Here is a 27,515-nt window from a genome sequence, read left to right as displayed (position 1 = left end):
AAAAAGGGATACATTTCAGTTCCTCTAAAAGTTTGTTCCATCAATGTGTGGCATACAGTACTAACGAAACGCTGCCTCACCTGACCAACTTCATTTTAATAAAGCCTTTTCAGACGGGAAGCGACTGACGCGCCTTGGTTATTCATTTTCAATAAGAGGCAGGTGATTACTTTGGACGTATGGAGAAGTTGAGGGGCATTGGCGCAAGCGGGCGCTGTTCCGTGATATTGTTGCACGCGCCTGCGGGTGGCAAGAGCTGGAATGTATCTTTTTTTTTACGCTACACGTCTGCAAATGAGACCGATTGTCACTCGCTCCTTGTCTGAAACGGCCTTTAGACTGTTGATTGATTTGAATACTTTATTAACAGTTTGCAAAAGGTACAGGTGTATAGTTATACAATAATGCCAAAATGATAACACAAAAAGCCCTGAGGGCTTGTTTCCACTGTGGTCCTATGTATTCAATTCATCACATAAAGTCTTTCAGTTACGTATTTCGACCACAAGCAATATTGCAAGCAAGCAATATTTTAAAATGTCATACTCTCACTTACACCCGTCTTTTTCCACCACAATCTCTCTCTGTCTGCCTCTCTCTACTATCTTTATGTCTTTATCTTTGTGTGTGTGCGTGCCTGCGTGCATGCGTGCACGTGTGTCTGTCTTTCTCTCTGTTTCTATTTCTGTCTTTGTCCTCTGACATTTCTCTATGACAAATGGACTCTAACAGGTCCATTTGGTTCCTTTTGTACACTCTCAGAGTTAAATTAACATTGGTTTTACAATATAATTTGGGGACCCAGAGATAAAAATTCCATTAAATGGGGGTCCATAGCCTAATGCATGTAATTCTGGGGGTCCTTGAAATTAAAATGGTTAAAAATCACTGCTAGAGCCGTAGAAATCTTCTCTTATGGGGGTCCCTGGCATATGTTTTCAAATGGGAGTCCACGGGCTAATACGTGTCAATTTGGGGGTCCTTGACATGAAAATGTTTGAGAACCTCTGCTCATGCCACTCCCTCCTTCAGTAATCCGGTGTTCACCTCTCTGCTGGCGTGGATCTTCCTGAAGGAGAGGTGTACCATCTGGGACTGTGTCTTCACCGTCTTCACCATCACGGGAGTTATCCTCATTGCCCGGCCTCCTTTCATCTTCGGCGAGCGCGTCCATGGCATCGAGAGTGACTACACTAATCACATCAAGGGGTCTGTCGCCGCCCTGGCTGGTAAGACGATTAGTACAGTACATCTTATTTTGTAGCACTTCATGGAATCAAATGTTCCATGTTCTGGCTTGGTAACTGTTTCAAATGAAGCTGCACAAAGTTTGAGGACAGAGTACACATTTTTAAATGTGACTACTAAAGACGCAACACTACCTTTAGGGGCAGAGTCACACTTTCAAGATTGTGATACTTAATAGACTAGAGATGTGTCATTTACTAGATCCTATGATGGTGTTTGATTGATTGATTGAAAATTGTATTAACAGTTTGCAGAATTACAGTACATTTCAAGCACAAACTCAATACAAAGGCTGTTAACTGTGAGTGGACGACCCAATTAAGCATTACACTTGTTTACAACAGGGTCCACCATGTTCAATTCATCAAAATATTAAGAGACGTACAAATAGACACTTCTATATAGACAAAGAACAGTACAGGAATTCATCATAATGGAGGTAAAAAGGGAAAAGAAACACATACAGTGAGGGGAAAAGGGGGGGGATTCAGATTTTACGGGGGCCAGTTTCGAATTGCAGCCATCCGTAGGTGCCCTTTGAGAGCGGTTTTGAAGGAGTCAAGGGATTTGCATGTCTTAATGACTGTTGGTAGGGCGTTCCACATTTTGGTGGCATAGGAGCGAAAATAATTTAGTCCCTTGTTTGTGCCGTGTGTAATTCCTGCAGTTCTTTAAAGGAAGGATCTTAACAGAGGCCTGTTTTTTACATGTTCATGTATTCATTCACCTATGTGCAATGACACCAGCGTACCATACACCATTACACCATTGCAATTGCCAGTGTCTGTCTGTTGTTCTGTTGAGTTGTTTGTTTGTCACATTAACTCAGTTCAATGTAACCATTCCCAGGAGCCATCGGGGCTGCATGCACCTTCGTCATCCTGCGCAAGATGGGCAAGAGTGTCCACTACTACCTCTCTGTCTGGTACTACGCTGTCATCGGCTTCATAGAGTGCCTCATCTTGATCGCCGTCCTCGGAGAGTGGACCATGCCGTCCTGCGGCCGTGACCGCTGGGTCCTGATGCTCATCGCCGTCCTGGGAATCGCCGGCCAGACCTTCCTCACCAAGGCCCTGCAGATCGAGAAGGCTGGGCCGGTGTCTCTGATGAGGACTGCGGACGTGGTGCTGGCGTTCACCTTCCAGTTCTTCTTCTTCAACCGCAAGCCCACCTGGTGGAGCCTCGGCGGGGCTCTGTGCGTGGTGGCGAGTACGAGCGGCGTGGCACTCCAGAGGTGGTACAGCAGCACGCACAAGAGCTGAAGACGACCGCTGAAGACGATTTCTAGTATTTCAAATTGTTACTGTTATTTTCTATTACTTATTCTTTATTATTATTCTATCTGGGATTGTGCGAAGGGGTTTAAATGTGTCAACATGGAGACTGATAGGAGAGTTCCACCGAAAAATGTATCACAAAATATTCGTAGCGCTGGCTGTGCACAATAAAAGAGGAGTACTTGTTGTCACAGTACTAAAATGTTTAATTCAGCATGAGGAACAATGCAGACGTTTCAGCGTTAAGCTTTCATCTGTGTTCAAAGTGTTCAAGTGGGGAATGTTAATACCCATTTGATCAATGATGAAAGCTTGATGCTGAAAAGTCTCTATTGTTCCTCATGTTGAATTAAACATTTTGGTGCTGTGATGATGATTACTTGTCCTTTATTTTATGCAACCAGTGCTGTTTTGAAGAGTTTAAAGACGTACTGTAAAAGGGCTTAAATGCACTGACGATAAACTAGTAGGAGTAATTTATCCTGACAGTTTTTCCAAATTTGGTACACACATTTTTGCATTTGTTTTTGAGGCAAAAATGTAAGAGCTATCATATATTCTATTATCTATCATATTTATTGAAATTACGTCCTCAGTGTTAATTAAACTCTGAGTGTAAAAGAAATGGATATAAATGGACCTGTAAAGGTCAATTTCTCCATTTGTGTAGGTCAACATAACTGCACCTAACTCTGCCCTCCTGTAGCCTGTTCAGCAACTCAGTATAGAGATTTTTCATTATATTTTAAGGAACACAGGCAAATATTTTGATAGGATACCTTTTTAGAATGGGGTGAAACTATTTTCGAAAATGTCACTGGGTGTAATACTACCTGCTGTAATACTAACTGCTGAATATGCCCATTCCTGCTTTCACGTGCACATTATCATAATGCCACGCTTTGTGATACCAAGACCTGGGTCCAAAGGTATTAGCATAATTATGATTTATCCTTGTTTGTTTCAAGCTCAAGTACCATATTCGTGGTGTTAAACAAACTAGGACCATTTCTATAGTGTTAGCAGGTAAACCGTCAGAGAAAGATATATTGGTATATATTGTATTTTCTTGTAGCAAACCACACTGGTATTTCAGAAACATAAAACAAATAACACTAGCTAGATAGCTTGGCAGATACTAGTGCAAATAGATGACTACCTATAATACTAATAGATTGTGCTAATGACAGTGAATGTGCAATTCAAACCAAAGAAGCATTATAATCACTTTAATCTTTGACTGTGAGGTTTACCCACACAACTTCCACCTTGAGGCCTTATGAAACGGGACAGTGAAGTGTGAGGTACTGTCTCATATAAACATTTCAGAAATTATTAAAAAGCTGCCGAGTTAGAGCTGCAAGGATTACAGTGTTATGCTGTAAGGCACTCTCAGGGATCTGGTTTATTATTTATAACAGGGTCATATGTAGAAATTGGGATCAGAAGTTGGGTTGGGAACTTGGGGCCCACTGCTGGGCTGCGGAGATATTGCAAATGAACCCCCAAATAATTGGCAAACACTATGATTTTAATGAGTATATATATGTATATAAACTTTGGTTCCATTGAACCAAGCCAGAACACGATCGATTGATTATCAAAAATAAAGGCTCTTAAAAGGCCATCTGTCTGACCACTTAACACGGCAGCCATTTAAAAGGTCAGATGGGTGGTCAGCGAACACTTTCAAGATTTTCAAGTTTGCCCTGATCCAGAATAGGTTGGGAACACTGGGATACATCTATGTTTTCTGTCATAGTACGTCATGTGTAAATGCCATACGTACGTATGATGTCCTTTAATTTATTTTCTCCTTTTTTATAATGGTACAGTGGAATAAAGGAAAAGGTCTTGGAACAAGATAAATCAGTTCACAAGATGGAAAAAACTCATCAGACAATCCTATAATTTTGAGACATTACAATCTTCATTACGTCTTCATTTAAAAGCCTCTAATTAGCATCCTTTACAATGACAATCATCCACTGCTGGCTTGAATTAGTTCCTTGAAATTGTAAAAGTTGTGTGCGAGAGGGTGTGTGATTCTTTTGTTGAAAGATTTATTTTTATTAGTTTTACTTGAATTCAATTTTGGAATTTGTCATTGCCAGAATATCGCGTAAGATAGCAATACATTACTTATCTATTTTGTAAGCAATGCTGCCATTTCTAACAATTATAGAGAACATCCATAACTCACTGCAGAGCAGTTGAACATATGAAATATGTTCTTCTAGAGCAGTAAAGTCAGTGTCAGTAAACTGTCACTTTAATTCCAAAAACATACAAGACTAATTAGTTAGTTAGTTTTAAAATGCCATTAGCCTAGTCAAAGTAATAACTTCCATTGTTAGCTACTTAACACTATGGGGATATTTCCTTGCTAAAAACAATATGTTACTTGTGTGTTTGTGTTGACACTTTCAATGACTATTATATATTTAGAAAAAGATTGTATTTTCCTTAAACAATCAGACATTGATTCAAATAAGAATAGAAACATTTAGAATGGTCTATATGCAGTGTGTGTGTATGCAAAGAATATCAGTGGTGTTCTCCTTTATGCTTTATAAAAAGCACTTTCAGAGTTCAGACTCAGGCTGATGTCGCAGACTTCATAACTTGAAGCTTTTCTACTCTTTTATTAATTGTTATTATTTTCCATGGCTTGAATTACTAAGCTGTCAGCATTGCACAATCATCATTATGCAAGTGCAATTCTTTTCAATTACTTTAGCTAATCCTAACTTTACTGTGTTGGTGTGACTAGGGATGATCTGATGTCGCTGTTCAACCACACTTCACTGGTCACATGAGCATTAGTTCAGTGATTAGTATCAATCCGATCCATTAATACTTTTATTGAACAATAGTCAGTCTATTTCAGTGATTTTCAACCTGAGGGCCAGGGACCACTGGTGGGCCACGAGGCCCCCAAATAGTTGCCAAAACACTAAAAAACAATAATAATAATAATATACTATACTATACTATGTTAGTTCCATTGATCCAAGCTGGAACACAATCAATTGATTGACCATTAAAATAAATATGCCCTGAAAATGCAGCGGCCCAGCATCTGGTTAAGTGGTCAGATGGGTGGGCCGCGAACACTTTTGAGATTTCCAAGTGGGCCCTGATCCGGACAAGGTTGAAAACACTGACCTATGATAATCCGTTTTTGACATTCCCTGAAGCTATATTATTCCAGCCTGATATCATCCAGATGTCATCCCAATTCAATCATTTTTTCCCCTTTCTTTCTTTATTTTTGTGCACAGTATACTGTTTGTTAACTATTAACCCCTGGCGTCCCTATTTTGGGCATGTCATTAGGCCTATAGGGGAAGATTTTCAAACATAATTCAAAATAATTTAAAAAAGAATCTACAATAGCAATAATAGTTGATCTACAAGCCCAGAAAGTGCTGCAATTTGATGCGTTGTGAGCTTGTATATTGGCAATTTTTGCTATTAATTTTATGACAACAGTATATAGGGCTAAGTGGTTCAATACTGTGATATTTATTCATTGTTCTTGGTAGAATGTTGAGATCACCATAGGGGTGTAATTTGTGTTGTTTGTTTTGGCTTGATTGACATAGATTTATATCTATATTTGTTGAAACTAAATTGCAAGTATTATATAAACGTTTTTATAGTGCTAAATGCTTAGTTCAATATTTTTTTTTAAGTAACTTCAAGCCTTCATGCCTTACGAGACTATACTACTACTGTTTTGTTTTTTAGGAGTTTTGTAACAACTATGCTTTAACAGTATTTATTTTACTATTTCTATGCCGTATTACATTCAAACATTACATTAAAATGTAAGTGTAATGTTACAAGAGTATGATTCTAGAATAAAGTGAATATACATTTGTACCTTTCTTGTGTCTTCCTGGTTTTATCTAGCAACAAAAATATGTTTTAATTTGTAGTGTATTAATTTGTACTCTATGGATTCAACACATTTCCAAACACGTTTCTCCATCACTAAGCATTCCATGATGCAACGTGTACTGTAAGTACATCACCATCTTCTGAAAATGAGGGAAAATTGTGGAACTAGCCCAAACTGTGTGGAAGCTTTGGTTGCATCTACTCTATTGTACCACTGGCTTCTATTGTACTAACCTGTGCTAATGACTCTATGGGAGACAATGGTAGAAACTAGCTAGGGTCCAGTTTGTTTGGGATCCTTTCACAAACTACTGAGTCAGGACTGCTTAGAATAGTACCTGGCCGAGGGGGATTGTTGTCATTGTCTCAGAATGTATATGATTGTGTTTATGCGTGTACATGTACACACATGTGGGTTGTTATTGTCTCAGATCGTGTTACAGTTTATGTATGTATGTGTGCACATTATGGGCTGTCATTGTTTCAGAAATGTAGGGCTGTGAATCTTCTGCTATCACGATTTGATTCCAATTCTTGGGGTCATGATTCAATTAAAAATCAATTTTTAATCGTGACTGGACTTACTTCATTATGACTTAAGACATGATGTTTAATGTGATTATGGTAAGCTTACATTTCATATCACAAACACAATAAAAACTCTAGTAACTTCAACGAGCCCCCCCCCCCCCCCCCCTTTTTAATTGCTTTTTCTTTTTTAAATAGATTTTTGGAAATTGTTAATCGATTTTGAATCGTAATAATACGATTCAATTCAAATAGATTTTTTTTGACAGCCCTTTAGTATTTGAGTATGTACTACTACTACTATTACTGCTACAATGGTATGGCTCCAAATCTACAGGGACATGTGATGTCCCTTTCCAGACAGCAGAGGGCAATGTTTTCACACTAATTATATGGACATTTTTGTTCATAACCAACTTCTTATTAACATGGAAAATCCAATCTGGAACTCAAACTGTTGAGTTTGTATGTAAATTAAATTAGCCAAACTTTGGGTAAGAATTGTTCCTTTTCGTGACAACTCAAGTCTAAACAGAACTCACAGGGCATTCCTCACGTTGGTGGTGGTGCAATAGAAAGAGAATCATTATTGATGCTCCCTCTAGTATTGTGGCTGTCTCACTTTAGTGAGGTAGATAATCATGTATGAAGGTATTGAGGGCATTGAGAGCAGAACTCCCTTTGACTATCTTAAAACCCAATCCCATTTTTAATTGCTTAATCCCGTTTTCTACCATGAGCCATCCCAGACTATAGCAAAAATGTGTTGGAAATAGGTGAATCATGGGTCCCAGCGGCAGCCTCCCAGGCCGAGAAGTAGTTAGTTAGGCTAGGAACATAGCCTCGAATTGCCTTTCTACCTAACTTTGCTACTACAGAGCAAACATGCACATGTACAGTACATAGGTTACTCTTTATTTCTTTTTTTTACTCGTTTGTTTGCTCTTTCTTGTACTTTTTATTCTATCCCTTTGTTTGCTGTGCTTGCTGTGAGCCTGTGACTGATGTTTGATGTGATCTATGCTGCTGCATTGTCTGAAGGAAGCCAAACAAAAATAAGTGTTACTCTGTACACAAGATGTAACAATAAAGTACAACCTTGAACATTGAACCTATAGTTGAATGGGAGGTCTGAAGCTTAGGCTTTAGTGACATTGAGATGTTGTAGATGTATGAGCAAATTTATCTTTAAGATGGATTTTTTTTCTTCATCTTTTTTTTGGTTTTGCTTGAATCAAGGCTGAGATGTTTTTTGTGTTTTTTAATTTAAAAAAATCAAATGAATATGAAATATCTAGGTATCTTGTTAGTTGTTTCACTGGAGAGGCTGCGTTACAACAAACAGGACCTAGCTAACACAACTGCTTTGTACAGGCCTAATTGTTAAAGTGTCCAACTGTTGAATTGTGATAGCCTACCTCATCATGATAATTGTTTTATTCTTTCTCTTTGTTCCCATAAATATACGCGCGCGCGCACACACACACACACACACACACACACGCACGCACGCACGCACGCACGCACGCACGCACGCACGCACGCACGCACGCACGCACACACACGCACACACACACACTGCAGCATGTTATCTAAAAGATGTCATTTCCTGAAGATCTAACCTGACTAAATCATTATGAAGACAGGCTGTACAGTCAGAATTATAGGGTGCCCTTTGTCAAACTATATTTACAGTTGTCTGATCGTTCAGTTCAAATTATGAGCTCAATACAAATGATGGATTGAGTTACTTAATATGTAATCATGAATGCAAGTTCTGACAGATGGGTGGGTGGTGTTGGCAATTGTACAACTGAGGGCTGGATGTGGAGGGCCGGAAGGGCAATTTCTGTTTACTGTCATCATGCAAGGTGTATAGCTTACATAATACACCATAGATAGCATGCAAAATAAGCCTATACTGTTGTCATTATTATACACAATTACGAGGGGTGGAGAGAGAGAGAGACAGACAGACAGACAGACAGACAGACAGACAGACAGACAGACAGAGAGAGAGAGAGAGAGAGAGAGAGAGAGAGAGAGAGGGAGAGAAGGACAAGAGCCAGATGTGAACACACTTCATTGCCAACACATGGGTTCACTCCAAGCCTCCACCCTGCCTGGTGGACACAGAGGGAATGCCCCCTTTCTTTTCCTTCTTTGCCTGAATCCCTGCCCCCCAAAATGTTTGTGCACGGTCCTGGATGGATGGATGGAGGATTGGAGGGGTTGCACATTCCTCCCAGATGGCATCAGACTTCCCATCAGCCAAGCCGAAGGGAATAGGAAAATAATCCCTCATTTTCCAACTTGAAATAAATGCAGTTATAGGCTCTGAATTGGAAGGGGGTATCCTCTCTCACATGCGCACGCACGCACGCACGCACGCACGCACGCACGCACGCACGCACACACACACACGCACACACACACGCAGGGGGAGTGATTGACTGCCTGGGTAGGAGGCTGTACCACAACTGCTGCAAACTTTACACAATTTTTACTGTCTCAGCAGAGGGAAAAAAAACGAAAAAGAAAAAAGACAACCGGTGTAACAATGGAACCATTATCGTCTAGGGCCTAGCTAGGCTACCATGGCTGTCCAGTGTCCAATCCATCTATACAACTTCAGTTTTTACCAGCAAATTAATGTCCACATATGAATCATTGAATCAATCAATCAATACAATGAATGAATCAAATTTGATTCATTGTATTGATTGATGCAATTTATTGCATTAACCTACTGTCAAATCTTACCAGAAATCGTACCTTAAATTACAATGCAATTTTCACTGTAGAGGCGAAAATGAAAAAGAAACACTTCTTTGACAATGGAAAAAGTACACACTTAAACAATAGAACAGACAGGCTGTGAAACGTAGTTCATGGGCTGCCTATCGTGAAAAATGGTGGGCAGACATTCCAATGTAGTGACATTACCCATACACACACACAGCTTTCACGCTGGTTATCGTAAGCCAGACCAGGGGCTATTGTCCTCTGGTGCAAGCACCACGGTACTGTGTGGCTGGCTACTGGACTGGTCGAGAGAGAGAGAGAGAGAGAGAGAGAACTGGGAGGGAGCCAGGGAGGAGAGAGAGGGGCAGTGAACCTGGTAGAGAGAGAGAGAGAGAGAGCGAGAGAGAGAGAAAGAGAGAGAGAGATAGAGAACTGGGAGGGAGCCAGGGAGGAGAGAGAGGGGCAGTGAACCTGGTAGAGAGAGAGAGAGAGAGAGAGAGAGAGAGAACTGGGAGGGAGCCAGGGAGGAGAGAGAGGGGCAGTGAACCTGGTAGAGAGAGAGAGAGAGAGAGAGAGAGAGAGAACTGGGAGGGAGCCAGGGAGGAGAGAGAGAGAGAGAGAGAGAGGTTTCCCTTCCCCATTGCTTGCTGCTTGGTGCTTTCCCTGTCTGTCAGCAGGACCAGAGCATGCAACAAAGTTGCAGCAGTTGATTGACGGTTCTTCCTTATCACGGCCATTCGGTAATTAGCGGCCATTTAACGGGAGGGTCGCCCCACGGGGTGTAACTGTGACTGCCTGGGCTGGACGTGAAGTGAAAACACTGTCTTGGTAAGTTTGTAACCTTACCTCGCTTCCTTTACTGTTCTACCAAAACACAGCGTGACGGCATGCACGTGTCACGCCGAGGCTGTGGCTTCTTCTTCTGGGTTGTAGCAGGTTGTCATTTGTCGTCGTTTAAAGCGGCGTGTTTACTTTATCCAGACATTTCATCAGCGTCAGCGCTATAATTCTTTGGCGGTTGGTTCCAAAATGCGTGTTTGTGTGTCGGGAGAGTGGGAGACATGACGGTTAACCGTTTAACACAGGTTGACTGACGTACTTAATTGTTTGCACTATAATGTACTATCACCACCAATCTTAATACAGGACAGATTTAGGGCTAATATAGCTGTCAGAAGAACTGTCACTGTCAGTGCCACTAAATGCCCCTTAAAAGATTGAATGCGCGAAAAGCACTGGCACGGTCAAGTGTACTGTATGTGCGTGTGCGCGCGTGTCACGGGGGGGGGGGGGGGGGGCGGTCATGTACTGTCTGTGTGTACCGTATGAGGGGGGTGGGTAGGCCCATTGGCTGTATACAAACACAAGAGCTATAGCTACACATTGCAGGCACCACAGGTGCATTGTGAATTTCAACCTTTGAACGTTCACATTAGGGTGTCTTTCTGCAGTATTGGACTTGGTTCTCAAACGTTTTGACTTCAAAGACTCCCATAATAATATTAAAGCCAGTATCCTGAGAGTGTACGAATGCGTGTTGAGGATGTGAACCCCAATAATTTGTTTGTCTGGGTGGCAAAGAGACATAGGACATGCTCTACCGACATTGAATTTATGGACACATTGAATTTGAGTTGTCCCACTGCAGTGGAAAATAGAAATGTAATAGACTAGTACAATACATCACAATGTAATATCACCCATCGTTAAGATTTACAAGTTGGATGTACTCCATTGATCTTCATTAAAGAATACTGGAAAAAGTGAATACATTCTCAGCTCTTAATGTACCGATCTCTCCAGCTGCCATTCAGATCACAATTTACAATGTAGGCATTTAGCAGACGCTCTTGTCCAGAGCGACTCAGAGCGTGCCAGATCAGAGTCAGTAATGTGAGGCATGAAGAGAAAGAGAGAGAGAGAGATGGTTAGAAACAATAACTGGTTCAAGAGTTTTGGACAGAAGGGAAAGGTGTGGTGGAGAACGAGCACACAGATGCCTTTGAGCAAGTAGAGAAACCATCAACCACTTATATGCGGACAAGAGAATTTTGTGGTTACACAACACACAGTGATTTGAATGGGAAGAAAAAACACTTGTACTGTGTGCTTAGTATTGTTAGCAAACTACCCCTGGTTAAATCGAGGCTAACGCAGACATTTAAAATACTTAGCATGTTCAAACTGAGTTTGCATTTAATTTGCATTTTACATTTGGTCACAGTAGTGTGCTATAACCTACGTTTTTGTGTGTTATGTCAAGGTAAAGCTTAGAATTTGCCATGACAGAGTAGTTCATGAAAGGGACATAGATCCACAAACCACAAATAAATACAGTCATGCCTTCTAGATTTCAGCCCCCCATTTGCCTCTGTGTTGTTTCCCCAACATAAACACGTGCGCACCGACCTTCACACTTACGATCATCTGAGCCTGCATATACAGCCACCCCTCTTGAGTCAGCTCTCTCTCTCCCTGTTATTACAACACACACACACACACACACACACACACACACACACACACACACACACACACACACAGAGCCTCTCCGCAGTTTCCATTGGCGTCTCGCATCACCCTGCTGTCTAATCAAAGCCATATGTTCCCCAGGTCGCTCGCATGAAAAGTCTGTTCTGTTTGCAGCACTTTCTGTCTCTTTCTCTAACCAGCCTTTCACTTTGTTACAGTGGTTGGTTGTCAGTGTTCAGATTCAGTTGTGAGTGACTTGAGTGGAATTGGATATTTATCAAGTAAACTGTGGTTGTGACTTGTGAGCAGTGGCTCACCATTCCACAGGTCGTTTGAAAGTGCTTTCACCATCACAATGAAGTTAGTGTAAAACGCATAGGCCACTCTGCTTATAGTCCTTTGCCTTGGCATGCACCACATATAGTGTAAAGTCTACATTTCCCCAAGTGAAAACCCCAAACACTAATAATTTCTCTTCATCTGCACGTTCCATGTGTGGTTGAAAATGATTTATTATGTAAGGATGTTTTTATTGCATGTTTCTCTTCACAAGTAGGTGTTTCATTTGGCTCTGTTAGACCAGTTGAAGGAATGTCATTCTAGTGTAGTCGTGTAGCATGAATTTTCTTCTTTTATTCTCTAAAGCAGCGGTTCTCAACCTTTTCTCTATGAGGGCCAATCTTAAAAGTGTATAAACACGTTCATTTTCATTTTCGTATTCCGCAGAGGAACTAACATGATAAACTTTCAAGTTCTTATTTATTGGTTATCATTTTTATACACGCATAATATTATATTATCATTGGAGTATATGGGTCTGTAACTCTGAGAGTGTACCATTTGGTTCCATTTGTACACTCTCGGAGTTAAATTAACATTGATTTTACAATATAAATTGGGGTCCCAGAGATAGAAATGCCATTAAATGGGTGTCCGTAGACACTTTTCAAATGGGGGTCTGTGGGATTATTAGTGACAAAACTGTCAATGTAGGGGTCCTTGACATGAAAAAGTTTGGGAACCACTGCTCTAAACTCTAAAGCATGTCTCTTTCGTTCTCTGACCCCCCCCCCCCCCCCCCCCCCACACACACACACACACACACACACACACACACACACACACTCACAAGAGAAAGGGGCATTCCTCCTTTCACTGGTCTGCTAACTGCTTATTATTCTAGTAGGAGAAAGACACAATTAGCAATTAGACAAGTGGATAAGCTATGCTATCCACTACTATGCTCATCTTGCTTCATTCCATCTGTGCCCTTTGAGCTCTTGATTTCAGCATAACTACTTAAACCTTATACTTACCTAGGGTCCACCAAGGCTCTATACTAGAGCCTCTAGTATTTCCCTCTACACCAAATCTCTTCGTCGAAACTATCCTATCTACAAGCGTTTTGAGCAAAACAAACAGCAATCACATACAGTACATATTATTTTGTTTAGTTTATCTACTAAATACGTTTTTTTATTGTAGGGTACCCTATTGTTGTACCCCTGACTCACTGATTTCAGCGTTGGTGCTTTGCGGTTTGTGCCCCATGTGAGGTTGGACCTAATCACATACCAGGCTGTGAGTCATCCTTTGGATGAGTTGTGAAGTAATCCCTTGTGAATGAACATTGTGGAAAAAAAGGCTTTTATGTCAGAGCAATGAAGGGACAAATAATGATCTTGGACAGGCGGTTTAAAACCTTTTCAGCTCAGGACACAAGGGAAAAACGGTCTCTGTGGAACCACAATTACAATAAAAACATAATGGTACACTGAATGTACCCAACAGGAATGATATCCTAAACTTTAAGCACCTCACTTTTACGATACTTATTTCTTTATGAAGCGGCAGATGATAGTTGAATGTTGAATCATGTACATTTTCACTGCCAGATTAGAATCAGATACATTCTCTAGCTCATTTTTCTTTCTTTCTTTCTTTCTTTCTTTCTTTCAAATCTCACCCAGTACTTGAATTGAATAAATACCAATAACAATGAAATTTACATTTTGGCGGCCTCTAACTTTAGGCCTCACAAACTTGATTCCATTAGAATCTGTCCATATACGTTTATTATGTCCATTGTAAGATAGAGAGCTAAAACATGGTGAATCTGGCAAAAAGCAACAAAGACAAAATAATCTTTGCAAGCCACGACGCTGGTTGAGCAATGTTGATCTATTGTTGTTTATAAATCAAAATCACCATATTCTCCCTATATAAGAACATATTCTCTGCTGTGATAAACTCGCTTCTTACTGTATCTTTATTTTAGCACAGCAGATTGTTGACATGTACAGCTACAGTATTTATACAGTTTACTGTAGTATAGGAGCCATTCCTGAAACCTTGTGATTTTTTCAATTTTGATATTTCATTGATATTGTACTTAGATTGAATATCACATTTTCTACGTACAGAAAAGACAGACAGACAGACAATATCATGTTTACACAGACAGACAGTTACACCCACATGATGTCAGGGTTAGTCCATTATCAAATATACCGTAGTTAGGATGTGAGCTTGAATACTAGTAGAGAGAGACACACACACACACACACACACACACACACACACACACACACACACACACACACAGTAAAACACATCTGATTTTGGTTATATCCAGTCTCCAGGGAAGCATCAAGAGGTAGTGAGATCACCCCTGAGCTTCTTCACTCCATGATCCATCATCATGTTCTAGTTTAATCACCGTGCAACAAATGTCAGATCTCATTGGACACACAATACCTTACAGTTCATTTTTTAAGCCAGCTCTCCCTCACTTGGCACAGTAACACAACAGCACAGTTTTACCCTGGCTTTTGCATTATGCTACAATACGATTCAAAGGAGTGCCAAGGCGTGCCCAACTGATTTTTGGGACAAAATTCCTCAAATCATGAATTTGAATGTCAAATTGGCGTCAAAGGCTGCGGCATAAGAAGAAATGGCACCCTTTTCACATTGACCTATTACAGCGCCACCAGGAGGCCACAATACCCTACCTGACCTGTGCTCTGAGGAGCACTTTGTCTTGTTTCTAGAGATATATCATTCAGCATCGGAAGCAACATTTCACAAAGAGTGGTGTCACTTACCACTTAATCTATATACATGCGATGAATAGTGAAAATAGCCAATCAGTGTTGTAGAAACATTTTTAGAACTAGCTTGCGACATTTTAGAGAACATTCGCCTATAATGAAATTTAAATATCATGGTGCATGTATAACTTCAGACTTTTTATTAGAATTATTTTGTCCACGTAGCAACACACATGATACTCATCAGTGAGAAAATACATCCATAATTGAACAACATTTACCATAATCGAGTTTGATTTATAACTTTTTGGGAGCACTCAACTCACTGCAGCAGCCTTGTGGTGAAAACACAAGGCGTTCTGAAATGTGTCAAATGATGCAAGGTTAAGACATTATAACTCACTGGGAGAAGAAAATGAACAGTATGATTCATGTTTTAAATTGATTCAATTCATAAAATAGTTGAGTCATTAAACATTTAGCCTGTAACATACAATATTCACTGTTTTACTGTATCATGATGGGTCATGTTGTTGATCAAGCCCTGTATCCTGTCAGTCTGTAGTGTAGGTCTTTCAAGAAATATGGAATTAATTAAACTCGTCAGCTGGATACCAAAGCATCAGAATGACTGCTCCAGCCTCATGTCATGTTCTCTGTCGCTCTCCCTCAAAATGAGACTAGCAGGACAGACAGGGAATCCTATATGGGTGAGCACTAAAATGGAATTTTATTACTTATCTTTTGTTGGATAGTTTGTAAAGGACAAGATGATGCTGTGACTGTGTAAGAAACATGTGCTATATTGTATTGTAAGACAGCAAGCCATGTAGAAGTAATTGGGGGTTTTCTTGGTCAGTGCACTTGTCACTGTGTGTGACCTCGTTTTGTGTCTGTCTGTCTGCCTGTGTTTGTCTGTGAGAGAGTCTGTGTGTATATTGAACATATATAGGTTGAGATTTAGCCATGGGGGACCGTTTTTAAGGCCAGGGTCACAGTTACGCTGATATGGACAGCGTTATGGAGTCAGGTTAATACCACGTGCCCCCCAAAAGAGAGTGTGTGTGTGTGTGTGTGTGTGTGTGTGTGTGTGTGTGTGTGTGTGTGTGTGTGTGTGTGTGTGTGTGTGTGTGTGTGTGTGTGTGTGTGTGTGTGTGTGTGTGTGTGTGTGTGTGTGTGTGTGTGTGTGTGTGTGTGTGTGTGTGTGTGTGTGGGCATTAAGCAACTAGTCGACTAGTTTATTAGTCGACTAGTAAATCCACTAGTCGACCTTGTTGGTACTAGTTGACTAGTTGATAAGAAGAAAAAAAAAAAGTTTATTTTTATTTTTATTTTTTTCCCCCCCCGATTTTGTAGGCCTCAAGATCAGGTAGATTATAGTTATAGTCACCATGTACACAGTTTTTCAATGTACAAATATTTATTTTCAAAAAAAAAAAAAGTAATTTTTTTAATTTATTTTATTTTTTACATAATAGGTAGTTAAACAACTAGTCGACTAGTCGACTAGTAAACTAGGCAACTAGTCAACTAGTAAAAATGACTAGAAGTGAATGCCCTAGTGTGTGTGTGTGTGTGTGTGTGTGTGTGTGTGTGTGTGTGTGTGTGTGTGTGTGTGTGTGTGTGTGTGTGTGTGTGTGTGTGTGTGTGTGTGTGTGTGTGTGTGTGTGTGTGTGTGTGTGTGTGTGTGTGTGTGTGTGTGTGTGTGTGTGTGTGTGTGTGTGTGTGTGTGTGTGTGTGTGTGTCAGGCACAAGGTTATAAGAATTGAGACCAGTCAAGAGTGGACTGCATTGTTGTCATAACTGACAACAGTATCACACTAGGGAGTGTATCATTGGCATGATGTAATGTCATTGGTAATTGGTTGGCAGTGTGAGAGTCACCTGCCCCACCATGTTAAGATTTTAAAAACAAGAATCTGTGACACCTGGTCAGGCCTGTTGGTTGACTATGATTCATGTTGGCACTTGGCAGGAGCTTCTTTCTTGCCGTTTAGCCTCAGAAACCAGTCCACCAGTGACATCATCGATGGTGAATCCAAGCTAATAGAAACGGCAGGCTTTCTTTTCCTGAAAAGTTGCAATGCAAAAGTTGAAGCCATCGTTCTCACGATAATAAAAATCTAAATATATTTTAAAACAAATCTTGTTTTAAATGATGATGTCACTGGTGGAGGGTGTCCGAACTGCCCAAAGCCCTCCTATGAGACACAGACTGAGTAGGAAAAAATGGTGGTGTTTTATCATGAACATTAGTGAGGACCAATTATATGAAGAGATGTTGAAAAGTGGTGAAGTGGTCCTTTAAGTACCAGGTCTTATTACTTAACTTAAGACCTGGAGGCATGGTCAATCCCGTTTGGCCACTCAGAATAGCCAAATGGCATTGATCATGCCTCCAGGTCTTACTGGTACTTAAGACACGCATAATACTGTCCATTGAGTCTTGTCTAAGGGCTATTTTATACTTGTCAACAGTTGAAAAGTTGTGTGTGCGTCCAGTTGGTGCTCAGCAGAGCCTTGATGTGCAGAGGCCCACTGCGTGCTGCGTGCGCAACGTCCCAGTGATTGACAGTTTGAGCTGAACTGTGTCAGCGTTGGACGACATCTGTAGCAGCAGCAACAGCAAGACAAAATCACACTTGTGTGTCATGATAAGCATGTATGATGATTGATGAAGTCATCAAAGTTCAGTAAATAGTCCATAGACTTGGCACCCAGCCACCCACTACGTCATAGTTTAATGTGACGCCCACTGCGCCCTAGTTTACTGTGGCACACACTATGTCATAGTGTACTGTGGCACCCACTACATCATAGTAAATGTGTACTTTGCCAATGACTTGGCCTGAAAGTTTGTACGAATACTACGAAATAAATAGTTCCATAAACAAATCCATAGACTTGGCTATGGAGCCACACGTTGGAGCCGCTCAAAAAGTGTGGAACTGTGAGGGATAAGGTCTCAAACCTTCAATATACTCTGGCTCTAGCCTCTAACTGTACTTCCAGTAAGATACTTTCAGCAGTTATTTTCCAGGCTTTATCTCCTCCTAAGACGGAGATAAAACTGGGAAGTGGATATGAGGTTACTCAGGCCAGTGGCAATGTGAACTGCGAACTAGTATCCCCAGCCATTCTTCAATATGCCATGATGTCTCACTCGAAGCCACTTATACCTTCTTTGCTGTTTCTTTCTTGCAAGCTTTTCAGGAGACATGCACAGAGGACACACCAAACAAATGCAGCATACTGTAGACTGCTTTTAGATGCATACACGTACTGTACATTAAATACATGAGGCTATAGTTCAGAGGCGTATCTACAATAAGGCGAGGGCAGGCGTCCGCCTGTCCAAATCCATTTCTGGCCTGGCCAAAATCCATAAAATGAGAAAAGACGACAAAAACAAGACCTGAGAACTATTAATGGACAGCTAATTGGACGTTGCGGTAGAGCGCGACCCTCAATCACCCATTGGAATGTAAATGCAAGCCTTTCAGCCTTTGTATCCTACTCGTCTGGCAGGTATATCTCTTTGAAAACCTTTAGTGCTATGATTATGCGCGGGGAGACGACAATTAACACTTATCTTGCCTGCCCAAAACGTAATTCCTGGATACGCCACTGCTATAGTTTAGACTAGTCATTGGTTAGACATGGGTTAAGGTTAGGTTTAGGGTGAGGGTTTGACATAGGTTGTAGTTGTAGGACTAATGACTGGTCTAACCAATGACAACTTGTCACTCACCAGGAAAACTAGCAGTGACAGGGATTGTGTTGTATAGTTTATTGTTCAAACAGGATTGTCAGAGCAACTAAATTACAGAGAGGGATAAAAAACACAATTATTTTCATACAACATGGTTATTCTGCAAAATATAAATTATTCATAGGAGCTTAATTAGGTCAAACTCTTACTCAACAGTGCTGATACATTCAAGCTGCTCCTAACTGTTTTAGTTCAAATAGTCCACAGATGTATTTTGCAATTGCATAAATGAAGCCTATTGTGTATTTTGGAACCGCTTAGAACAAGTAGTCCTTGAGATAAAGTACACAAGCCGTTTGTTTTAGGTTAGAGTTGAGTTTTGGGAGCTTCAGTAATTCACCCATCATTATTTATACGCAAGCAGAAGGTACACGGTGCGAGGTAGCATGTTATCAGCTTGCCCGGTGTTGCGGGGGTTATTGTTGAGGGGCGATAGCCCCTCTTATGTTCAGCTTTTAGTCACTAAAAGCTGAAAGCATTTCATGTTTGACGAAATTTGGGTTACATGCACATTTAGTGCAAACGTTGTCACAAGCATTAAATGCCATTGACAATGAATGGACAATTTTGAGTGTTTGTGTAAACACAAACATTGCGTAACAAACATTAATGAAGAAGGTCAGGACGCAAATTCTGATTGGCCGGAATGAGATGATGTATGATATATGATGATAAGATCGGCCCTCACTTTACACAGCGTGTGATTTTGTTGAGAATGCGCTACGACTCGTTGATCATACTGTTCAGGTTTCCCTACCCATCATTAGGTTATTGCAGGGGTTCTCAACGTTTTTGGCCGGGGACCCCCGGAAATGCTTTGGCAATGTCTCGGGACCCCCGCCCCGCCCCCTCCCGACCCCTAATATAAATTGACTGCTACAATAACCTTAAACCATTTTGGGCGGGAACCCCTTTTGGTGTTTTAAGCATTGTTATAATTTAGCTATTGAAAAATAGCAGATCTACAAGCTCATAGCGCGCCACCGAGTGGCGCGCTACGAGCTTGTAGGTCTGCTATTTTTAAAAAAAAATAATTTGGGGACCCCCTAAAATAATTTGGCGACCCCCCGAGGGGTCGCGACCCACGGGTTGAGAACCCCTGGGTTATTGCATGAGTGAAATAGTCTCTCTCCCCCCCGATGTCCTCTGCATGTAAGTAAGTAAGTAAGTAAGTAAAGTAAGTAAGTCATCATCTTTAAGCATGCCCCCCGCGACGTACAAAAGCAAAGGCGCCCTTCACTTCACATGAGTGTGCAATGTGATGTCCTTGTGTTTGTGAGGAGGGGAGGGGCACTGCTGGGCGGATTTCTGCGTCTTGCTGATCGAGCTCTGGGCTGATGTTGTACACTAGGGCGCAAACTCGTTCTCCATAAATGGGCATGCCATAAAAGCATTGCCTAAGAATGTCATTTTGCACTGATGACAGGAATGTCCATATATTTAGCACAATGTTGGCACACACACCCACAGGTATTTCCATATATAGGTATGTGATGTACAGATTTTAGCTGATGTCGGGCATGTCCATATTGTGAGTGTGAGAGAGATCCTTGAATTGACCTAGAATCACTTAACTCAGGCTACCCCCCACAACACACACTAATCGTCTGAGGCTGGCCCTACTTCTATGAGGCGGTACCACATTCCAACTATATGGCCCACGTGTTTGGATGGGGAATTTAGGGCTGCGGTCAATCTAATTATGAGACTTTGGCCACCATCCCCATGGCTTTCTGCATGACTGACCACTGCCATATTACCAGACCCACACAATTAGTATACAATGTCTGTGGACTGTATGTGTGGCTATGGATCTTATTCATGCCAGGCTACTAGCAAGTCTTGAGTCTTACAGGTTTTCTTTGGGTGAGTCACTCACTAGTCACTACCCAATTTTTATTTTTTCAGTTCTTTAGCTGTCATACAGTACGCAGTAAAATCCTTGTATTGTGTATGTAGCACCAGCATATATTTTGTCTGAGGTTATGGTTATATAACCAGAACAAACGTCTAGCTTTTGAAATTATGTCATATTTTAATGTTTGTTTAGAGCACTTTCCTCAAACAACTGTAGAGTGGCAACCAAGTCTATACAATTTGTTTGTTTTCATCATGTGGGTCAATTAAAGGAGTGAGGCGCCCCTTACTTCACAGCCCCTCCTATATCCAGCTTTTAGTGTATGTTCACAAACTGTCCTACACAAACATTAAATTCCCATTGACAATGAATGGACATTTTTACGTCATAGTGTCTGAGCAAATAGACAGTGTTTATTTTACGTCATGATTATGTACAATGATCACTTCACATGGGTGTGATTTTTCTATTTCTTTTGAATATTGCTTTATTGACAACATTGGTGCATACAGTTGGAGCGTTTCCAAAGCCTCAAACTGCACTTTGAAATTAATCTCTCTCTCTCTCTCTCTCTCTCTCTCTCTCTCTCTCTCTCTCTCTCTCCCACCCCCCCAGGAGCTGTAACAAGTCAAATATGCCAGCGACACTGAACATAAGCAAGACATGTCATCAGTGACACCACACACACGTCTTTGTAAGCGATCCTGTTAAGGAATTCCTCCAGGGTCACGTCCACACGTCTCATCTCAAACTTCTGGTTTGTACAGCTGTATAAGCTTCTGTTTCCGCAACACACGCACACAGAACATTGCTGTTGCCCTGGTCATTGGAAAAGTCACTCTGCATCGATATCATGACCTAACGTGTCTCTTATCATGTCAGTATTTTGTCAATACTACGGATGAATCATTCAATGTCCATGATGGATATTGTGTAATTGATTTGATGATAATTAAGTAATGTTAATGATTTGTTGGATTGGATTCATTATGGTAAGATATTTTCAACATGATGTATTGTAATAGCTTTCTCTGTTAATTTGACCAATCTTAGATACACTGTGAACTGAAGCTCTAGCAAGGTGAGGCAATGCAGCAGCGATGTGGTTGATGCGATGGCCACTGAAGACCACGACACAGGGACTGAAGCTGTAGTCCTAACTCTGGGAACTTCACCTGCATCTACTGACCCCAAACCCTACCTGGGACATAAACATCCCAGCATGCACCACAGCCAGGAAGTACGACAACAGTCCGAGGAGGCGTCTCAGTCCAAACGCCACAGCAGACCTCATAGTCCTTCCCTCCTTTCATACAGGAAGCTGTCACATGACAGCGGAGAAGGGACGTTTGTCGACAGTTTGGATTATAACTCCAAACACATGAGTGGGAAAGAGAAACTTCAGCTGGAGCAGAACTTTGGGAAGAAAACTGAGGGAGTGACTAATGCAGTCACTCTGTTGGCTGGGAAAGGTTTAAAGGGCTGTCAGTGCCAGCTGGAAACCCACGCTGAGGGTGTGGGTGCAGGCAGTCACAGAACTGGCGGCACCCGCCTCCCCTGCACCTCCTCCAGCCAGAACTGTTGCCACGGCCGGAGGCACAGTCCAAGCCCTAGCCCTAACCCAAACCCCAAACCTGGCCCCTCTAGGCCCATCCGACACCACATCCGCCGCAGCAGCCTGCCCGTGTCCATGCTGGTTTCCCACAAGGTAATTAAAATCAAAGGGGGCTATTGAAAGTGGTTTGCTTTGAGTCCTGAGTCCTCATTGTCTTTGCGTGCATGCAGGCTGCCAGTATCCTGTGTAATGAGACTGGGATCTCACCCAGAACAAAATGTTACTTTTTTTGAAGCCTGACACGGAAAAGCTGACGCTACAGTGTACGATTGTTCATTTAATGTCCGTTGGCAAAGACAAAGAAAAATGCCGTAATTATACTGAACTGAATATTCAGTCAGTTGAGGTCTACAACCACCTTTAAAACTGATTTATTAAAGCATACATTTTCAATGTTCCAGTCAGCCCTGTCAGATAGTTCCACTGGTCCATAGATTTGTTTACATTTGAAAACAGCCGCCATAAAATACAACATGTACTTTTTGGTAGACACATTTATGTAGAGTGATTTACAGTATCGTGCTAACATTTTTATCCCTTAAAGCTATAGCCACTGAGCTCCACAAGGCATATAATCTTAACCCTGGCTGTATTATTGCCATGTTGTACAACATACAAGATCACCATTATACCACTGCTTGAAACTGCCTTGGCTTCTACTCCTAGGTGCCCCAGTGCCTGCGAGCCTCAACACACTCTCCTGCCAGTGAGCCAGGCTCCCTAGTATCGTCTCCCATCAACTCCCCGCTTCTGAACCGCTGCCAGCACAACCATGATGGGCAAAAGACTGGCCACCGCCTTTGGCCCTTACACAAAGATGGATACTCCAGTTTGGAGAGGCTCGACAGGAAGCCCAGAGTAAAAAAATGCTCTTTAGAAGATCTCTTCAGGTTGCGATCATCCTTCGCAACCACGGCGGCGGCAGTGTCACGGTCGGGGCTGGCCAATGACAGCAGCAGTGATGATGGAGAGCGTTTTGCAGATGACGATGAGTTTGTGCGGAACCGCAAAGAGCGTTCCACGGTCCTGGTGAGGCGTTTTTACAAGAATAACCAGAAGGTGATTGTATGAAATAATTCACTCATCTATGCTCATTTACTTCCGTTGTTCTTTTGATTAACTTATTCATTGGCACATTCATTAATAATAATATAATTTTCCATAACTGTCTCCGTTGTCAGTGTTGTTGTCAGCCTGGGAGAGGGAGGGTGGTGGGAAGGTCGGGGAGAAGCAAACCACGCCTACTTTATTTAGGAGACCGTTTGTAGGCTTTGTGTACCATTTCGCCCATAGTGGCTCCAATGAAGATCGCCCATCTTTATACATGAATAATCTTTGGTGTAATCTTCTGCATGAAGATGGCAATGGCTCTGAGTGGAGCCACCTGGTGGTGGCATATAATCCGTTGACTGATCATCCAACAATGCTTTTTGAAATGTATTTATCTCCGATAGTGGAAAAAGTGGAAATGAGCAAATTAACAAATTGTCCCACTGAAGACTGATATTCCAGTTGGAATGTACTTAATTCCATTTAATCTATTTAATTCCGCTACTAAGGTGACCAAGTCTGTTTGTACTGGGACCAGAGCGATTGTCAGAACACTTCCGTCAGGACACATCTCGGACGAGGCCTGGGAGAGGGTTGTTCACTCCAGGACCTGGCAACCCAGCCGGAGAGACGTTCAGACAATCTTAACGCGTGCTGTAGCTTGGCCGGGCGAGGACCTGAGGCTCTGCAGAGGGATGCTGCGCTTTTCTGCGGACAGCCTACCACGGGTAAGAGCGTGAACTTGTACATATAGTGTGATATTATATTGAATGACATGCAAGTGTTACACTTTGAGTAGTCTTGCGAGCCAGACTGTTGTCTCCCACAATTTTCAACTGTTCCCCCACACTTACGTTTCATCTTTCAATCGCACAAATTTGTGCTAATAATAATAATCAAAGCTTGCTGCTTAGCAGAAATTGAAATTCTAAAATAAAATGTAGGCTTCAAAAATGACAAACAGAGCTTCCTTTTTGGCTTTCGGAAGGTGTTGTTCCATTCACAGATTGTGGGATAGTTGTCTGGCTACCCAAGACTACACTTTGAGAGTTGACCAAAAATCTTTCCCACAAATACACAAGCACACACACATCCATATCGGGGGGTCACCTTGTCAGTAGTAAGATGGTTTATCTTTCACATGCAGGCTACAGGTCGCATGAATGAGCCCCCTGTTAACAGAGAATCGCAGCAGTGTATTTTGAAGGGTTTCCATTTAACTACTACACACTAAAATTACTGCCTCAAAAACTGTCTGCAGAGAAACTATCGGAACGAGAGGATACATGCCAAGTTCCGTACAGAGTTCCTCTACTTATTCTAAGACTACTTTGAAAAGCCATAAATGTTCCACAGATGATGCAGACATTTTATCCATGACAGCTGCTATATCATATGCAATATGCCAGATATCAGTGAGGGCAAGTAGCCATTCATTAATCAATTGCATTTCCATTTCAATTCCAAAAATTGGAATGCTCTTGGTTATTGTGTTTCTCGGTTTGGGTGGAACTGTTCCGTCTATTATGTATGCAAAATGAACAGTGTGTATAAAAGTAGTATGATTCCACACAGGCACACATAAGGATCTTTATGTAAGACCGGGAAAAATGATTTATTCCCTGTTTTCTTTCTTAGTCCCCCTCTGTTTTGCTCCCCATGTTATAGGCTGAGTGATCGATCCATCAGTGAGTGTGTTTGAATGCATGTGTTCATATTTGTATGAAAACAGGTTGAGCAAGGCAGGCATGCATATTGAAACTACTGCATACAAGTCCAATAGCTATTTATCATAGAGAGAGAGAAGGAGACGTTGGAAGAGGGTGAGTGAGACAAGGCGAGCGTGAGAGAGACAGCGCCACTGAGAGACGGCCGCTGTGTTATTTTACAGTTTCTACACAAGGGAGAATGTTTTTACACACATCCAACATTTAACAGGAACTCTGCAACGTGAGCACACCGTAGCTCCCAACTTTATTGCCTACTTGCTGCTCTGCTCCCTGCTTTCGTGCGGTGCTTCTTATTCAATCCCTCCCCCACAAAAAATCTAAGTGACTGTGGGTGTGTGTGTTTGTGGGCACAATTTTTGCATGTGATTCTGCATACATTATTATAGTGCGTGCGTGCGTGCGTGCGTGTGTGCCATGGATATATTTCTGTGTTCATGCATACATACACATATACTGTACATGAAATAACCACAACAGAGCGAACCACTGTGTTAAGTTTCTATGTCAGGAGGGGGGGGCGGTGGAGTCACAATTCATGCACACACACACACACACACACACACACACACACACACACACACACACACACACACACACACACACACACACACACAGTGCAGTGGTTTCAGACGCTGTCAGAGTGGTTTTTATGAGTCTTTTGTGGTTGTAGAAATGCAGGCTGAGTGGAGTCCAGGCAAAGCTTAATAATGAGGCTATTGAGGAGAGGGGGAGCTGCCAGCACCTCCCTTGTCAAAACACCATCTGAGTTACTCCTGGAGGGGGTTGCCATAGATACTCTAGAAACGCTGCGCAGCGTAGTGAAGAACCGGCTGCGAAAAGGCAGGACAACTCTGACCTCCCTTTAGAACTGAATGGACGTTGTCCCTGACACGTCTTGTCTTTCCCAATTGAAGTCTGTTTAAAGCCTGATTTAAGGACTTTTCACACAGGGCGCGGCAAAACGCCTGCACACTCACTTAGATCTGCGGGGTCGCACGGTGCTCCCCATGTGAATAGAGAGACTTTTCTATGCGTTGCACAGAACAAAGTTCAACACAATTCAACTCTGTTTCTCAGTTTCACGGCATTGTACTTGCTTGTCGCTATGTCTGTCAGGTTGCCCGTACTGTCCGATCTGCCAGCTCGCCCCTCATTGAAAATGAATTACTACACATCTGTGTATGTTGCACGATGGTGTCGCTCACGCAAGACTAAGTAAGACTAAAAGACTAAGATTTTCTAAGATTTTGATATTTAGTCTACTAAGACTAGATAAGTAAGTAAGACTAGATTAAGATGGCACTAAAACTAAATGGTGTGTTATTGACTAACTTAAATAAAAGTTAATTAAGCACAATGGGCTTTTCACACCGGGAGAGACACTACGCCTGTGTACCTGCTTGAATCCGTGGGGTCGCGCTGTCCTCATGTGAATAGATGCGTTTCTACGCATCGTGTAGAAAACGCAAGTCAACTCATGACGCAGGCAGGCATGTGTGTGAGAGAGAGGCACACATCCATAGTGTCTGTCACCAGGAATGGTGAAATCTCCTTGCCAAATTATGTCAAAGCATGTCATAGGGTGATTTAAAGAGTCGAGATTCATGTGTTAAAATCACCAGCACTGTATACACTGGGGGGGTTTAACGTTTAGTACTAAAAGCATCGCCGCATTGAGTATAAAACAATTTATTCCTCAGAGAAAAGATTTAATAAACAAACTGCCAACTTCAGTGGTTTGGAGTTGTTGTTGTTTGATAACAGTGAAGACGAGAACAATGATGGAGGCAGTTGACCTGTACAGCATGGGTGAGGAGCTGGATTTTAACCCACAACCCTGCTTGCCATGGTAATTTTACCATCTGGTTAGATTTGTGAATAGTACATATTTCTGTAGGCATTGAAGAACCACAGGTAAACATACAAAAGTAATTAATTGCTGTGTGAACTGCCAAAATAGTCCACACATCTGGATTGGATTGTGCATGCACATATATTGTGTACACGAGTTCATGTATTGGTGCGTGCGCGTGTGTGTGTATGAGAAAGTGTATGTATGCGCAATATGATTGTATACACACACACACACACACACACACACACACACACACACACACACACACACACACACACAATAACAACATACTGTTGAGATTTCTGGAGGAATTCGGAGGTATCCTGTGGCCCTGCATGTTTATTGCCACAGCTAATGAGGGGAGCCAAAGAACACAGGATTATACTGAAGGAGAGATTGGAGCAGG

At 41.7% G+C, this 27,515-nt stretch overlaps 2 protein-coding genes across 3 annotated transcripts in view; both read left to right on the top strand.

Moving 5' to 3' along the window:
* The window catches only part of lgi1b (leucine-rich, glioma inactivated 1b), a 45,653-nt gene extending 39,235 nt beyond the window's left edge, over window positions 1–6,418 (top strand). The window contains exons 5-6 of the mRNA XM_079493387.1: window positions 1,033–1,229; window positions 2,098–6,418. Coding sequence (XP_079349513.1) covers window positions 1,033–1,229; window positions 2,098–2,510 — 610 coding nt within the window. The 3' untranslated portion in view covers window positions 2,511–6,418. The remainder of the gene's footprint in view (window positions 1–1,032; window positions 1,230–2,097) is intronic.
* A 3,875-nt stretch (window positions 6,419–10,293) lies between these two features.
* The window catches only part of plce1 (phospholipase C, epsilon 1), a 122,228-nt gene continuing 105,006 nt past the window's right edge, over window positions 10,294–27,515 (top strand). For both annotated transcript variants that reach the window (XM_079492043.1, XM_079492044.1), the window contains exons 1-5: window positions 10,294–10,532; window positions 21,475–21,616; window positions 21,913–22,567; window positions 23,141–23,533; window positions 24,034–24,252. In XM_079492043.1, the coding sequence (XP_079348169.1) occupies window positions 21,974–22,567; window positions 23,141–23,533; window positions 24,034–24,252 (1,206 nt within the window). In that variant the 5' untranslated portion in view covers window positions 10,294–10,532; window positions 21,475–21,616; window positions 21,913–21,973. The remainder of the gene's footprint in view (window positions 10,533–21,474; window positions 21,617–21,912; window positions 22,568–23,140; window positions 23,534–24,033; window positions 24,253–27,515) is intronic.

Source organism: Electrona antarctica (assembly GCF_951216825.1).
Source record: "Electrona antarctica genome assembly, chromosome: 22".
NCBI classification, from domain to species: domain Eukaryota; kingdom Metazoa; phylum Chordata; class Actinopteri; order Myctophiformes; family Myctophidae; genus Electrona; species Electrona antarctica.
Note: the sequence above shows the minus strand (reverse complement) of the source record. Positions and strands in the feature narration are given on the sequence as shown.